Source organism: Carlito syrichta, unplaced genomic scaffold (assembly GCF_000164805.1).
Source record: "Carlito syrichta isolate Samal-C Ts95f unplaced genomic scaffold, Tarsius_syrichta-2.0.1 Scaffold120465, whole genome shotgun sequence".
In the NCBI taxonomy this organism is placed as follows: Eukaryota; Metazoa; Chordata; class Mammalia; order Primates; family Tarsiidae; genus Carlito; species Carlito syrichta.
In genome coordinates, this window is record NW_007064561.1 from 206,754 (window position 1) to 209,591 (window position 2,838).

At 58.9% G+C, this 2,838-nt stretch overlaps 1 protein-coding gene across 1 annotated transcript in view; it reads left to right on the forward strand.

Moving 5' to 3' along the window:
* The window catches only part of KLF1 (Kruppel like factor 1), a 3,490-nt gene extending 1,598 nt beyond the window's left edge, over positions 1 to 1,892 (forward strand). Inside the window, exon 3 of the mRNA XM_008048041.2 lies at positions 1,272 to 1,892. Coding sequence (XP_008046232.1) covers positions 1,272 to 1,447 — 176 coding nt within the window. The 3' untranslated portion in view covers positions 1,448 to 1,892. The remainder of the gene's footprint in view (positions 1 to 1,271) is intronic.
* Positions 1,893 to 2,838: the final 946 nt, after the last annotated feature.

Consider the following 2,838-nt stretch of genomic DNA (forward strand, 5'->3'; position numbering starts at 1 on the left):
AAAACCAGAGTCGCTGAGCGAGGGGTGGGGCAAAGGCCGCGTGGAGCCAGCCTGGCCCCTTAGGGGCCGGGCCAGAGGACAAGGCGAGTACGGAGGGCGAGTGGGGGCAGAGAGAGAAGAGGTCCTGGAAAACCTGGGGAGCGTTTCAGGGCTGGGGACTGACGGATAAGACCCGGGCCACTCACGGCAGAGGAGCCGAAAGCAGGGTATGTGGCGTGGGGCAGGGGCGTCTAGAACAGGCTGCAGGGAGTGGAAAGCTTGGCATGTCGGGTGCTCAGAGGACATAGCCAGGAGTATCCCCTGGCACACGGTTGCTTGGCATGGAGGCGTGGCTGGGACTTAGAGGGTGAGGCACAGGGGTAGAAGCAATTTCAGGGGCGGCTCACAGAAGAAGGGGCTCAATGTAGAGGCAGGTCCAGGAGGACTGAGGAAGAGCTGGAAAACAGAGAAGGCATGGGGGCACAGGAGAGGCTGGATCCCAAGGCGCAGAAGACAGGGGCTGGGCTATGAAGTTAGAGGAAGGGTGAGGCCTGTGCCTAAGGGGTCCCCATCTGTTCTCAGAGAACGGAGGGGGGGGGCAGATGGCCTGGAACAACAGAGTTGACTAGTTTGGGTACCAGCTGGAAAGTCTCCCAGTGCAAGTAAGGGGCCGGAATACAGGGGGCAAGACCAGAGGACAGGGGTGAGATGGGCACAGGGCAATGTACCAGGGCACAGGAACTGGAACCAATGGTATAGGACCAGCTTGGGCCCAGGAAATGAGACAGGCCCTGACTCCAGCTGCAGTTACTGGGAAGACAGGTCAGGATTGCAGAGGGTGAGACCTGGCTGCAATTCGGGCCGGCCTCTGATTTTTGTTTTTGAATCAGAGTCTTACTCTGAAATGCAGTGGCACACTCACGGCCACCTTAGCCTCAACCTTTTGGGCTCATGTGATCCTTCTGCCTTAGCCTTCCAAGTAGCTGGAACCACAGGCCTGTGCCACCACGCCCGGCTACTTTTTTTTTTTTTATTGTAGAGACGAGGTTTTGCCAAGTTGCTCAGGCTCAGACAATCCTCTTGCCTCCGCCTCCCAAAGTTCTGGGATTTCAGGCGTGAGCCACCGCGCCCAGCTCGGGCTGACCTCTGAGAGGGGCCTCCTTAAATGTTGCGGCCTATGCCTTACCCTAGTTTCACCCAGGCCCAGGCCGAGTAAAGAGGCACGGCCACATGCAGTGGGCCCGGGGACCGGGTGGGACGGACAATGGCGCTCACAGCTTTCTCGCCCCCAGGGGAGAAGCCATATGCCTGCACGTGGGACGGCTGCGGCTGGAGGTTCGCACGCTCGGACGAGCTGACCCGCCACTACCGGAAGCACACGGGACAACGCCCCTTCCGCTGCCAGCTCTGCCCACGCGCCTTTTCGCGCTCTGACCACCTGGCCTTGCACATGAAGCGCCATCTTTGAGCTCCGCCCTGGCACGTGGACGCTCCTAGGGGCTGGGGATGAAACAGTGGATCCACCCAAGGTGGTTTTCCCAAGGACAGACCCTCGCCGGACTCGCGGCCCCTCAGATCCACCGAAAAAGCAAGGACAGACCTGTGGGAGCCTCCAGCTGCAGCTCCCACGTGTCGTCAGCCACAGGGAGCCACACAGAGACGTCCAACAGCCACGCATCCCAGCAAGACAGACCACCAAATAAGCGGACTCTCATGGACACTCAGACCAGCTCACAACAGCCCTGGACAGTGGGTGGGGGTGTGGGGTGAGGCTTCCTGGAGACCCCAGATGGAGAATGGGACTTCACACCGCGACTCCTCCTGGAGCCCCGCATGGTGGCTGGCAGCAGCTGTGAATGGTTATGGGTCCTATAAAAACGCCCCTCCCAGATAAAGCTTCAGCATTGACCTGAGCCTGTGGGTTTTGAGGGTTGGAAGATGGGAGGAGCCTGTACCCCCAGAGGTGATACTGGGGGGCCATACACACCCTCATCTCTTAATCCTCAGTGATACTGGGCGCGGTAGTTCACGCCTGTAATCCCAGCAGTTTGGGAGGCAAAGGTGAGAGGATTGTCTGAGTCCAGGGATTCGAGACCAGCCTGGGCAACTTGGTGAGACCTGGTCTCTACAATAAATCAAAAAATTAGCTGGCATGGTGGTACACACCTGTAGTTCCAGCTACTTGGGAGGTTGAGGCAGAAGGATCACCTGAGCCCAGCAGATGGAGGCTGCGGTACCTGTGAGTGTGCCACTGCACTGCAACCTGGGTGACAACTCGAGACCTCCGTGACACCTTCAGCTCTGACAACCCCCTCAGGCACTGCAGGGTTTACAGCCCCCTTCCCCCAGCAAGATCAAGCTACACTGCCCTTTTTCTCTCCCCCTCCCCACCCCCGTGAACCCCAGAGACATTCACAACCATCTCCCTCCATTTAAGAGCCTCCAACCGGGCCTCAGAGCCCATCACCCTTCGCCCTGCCTTAATCCAAAGAGACCCCTTATTAAGCTCAGGGGGTCCCCGGAAAAGGAACAAAAGGAAAACGGGGAAGAACCAGAGCACAAGCATCCCTTTTAAGAAAGCAAAGGAAGCCGGGCTCGGTGGCTCAGCCTGTAATCCCGCGCCTTTGAGGGGCTGAGGTGAGTGGATTGCCTGAGCCCATGAGTTCGAGACCCGCCTGGGCAATGAGACCTCATCTCTACAATAAATCAAAAAATCAGCCAGGTGTGGTAGCGCATGCCTGTAGTTCCAGCTACTCGGAAGGCTGAGGCGGAAGGATCGCCGGAGCCCAGCAGCGAGGCTGCGGTGGCCGGGAGCGGCCACTGCCCTCCAGTCTGGGCGACCGAGTGAGACTCCAACTC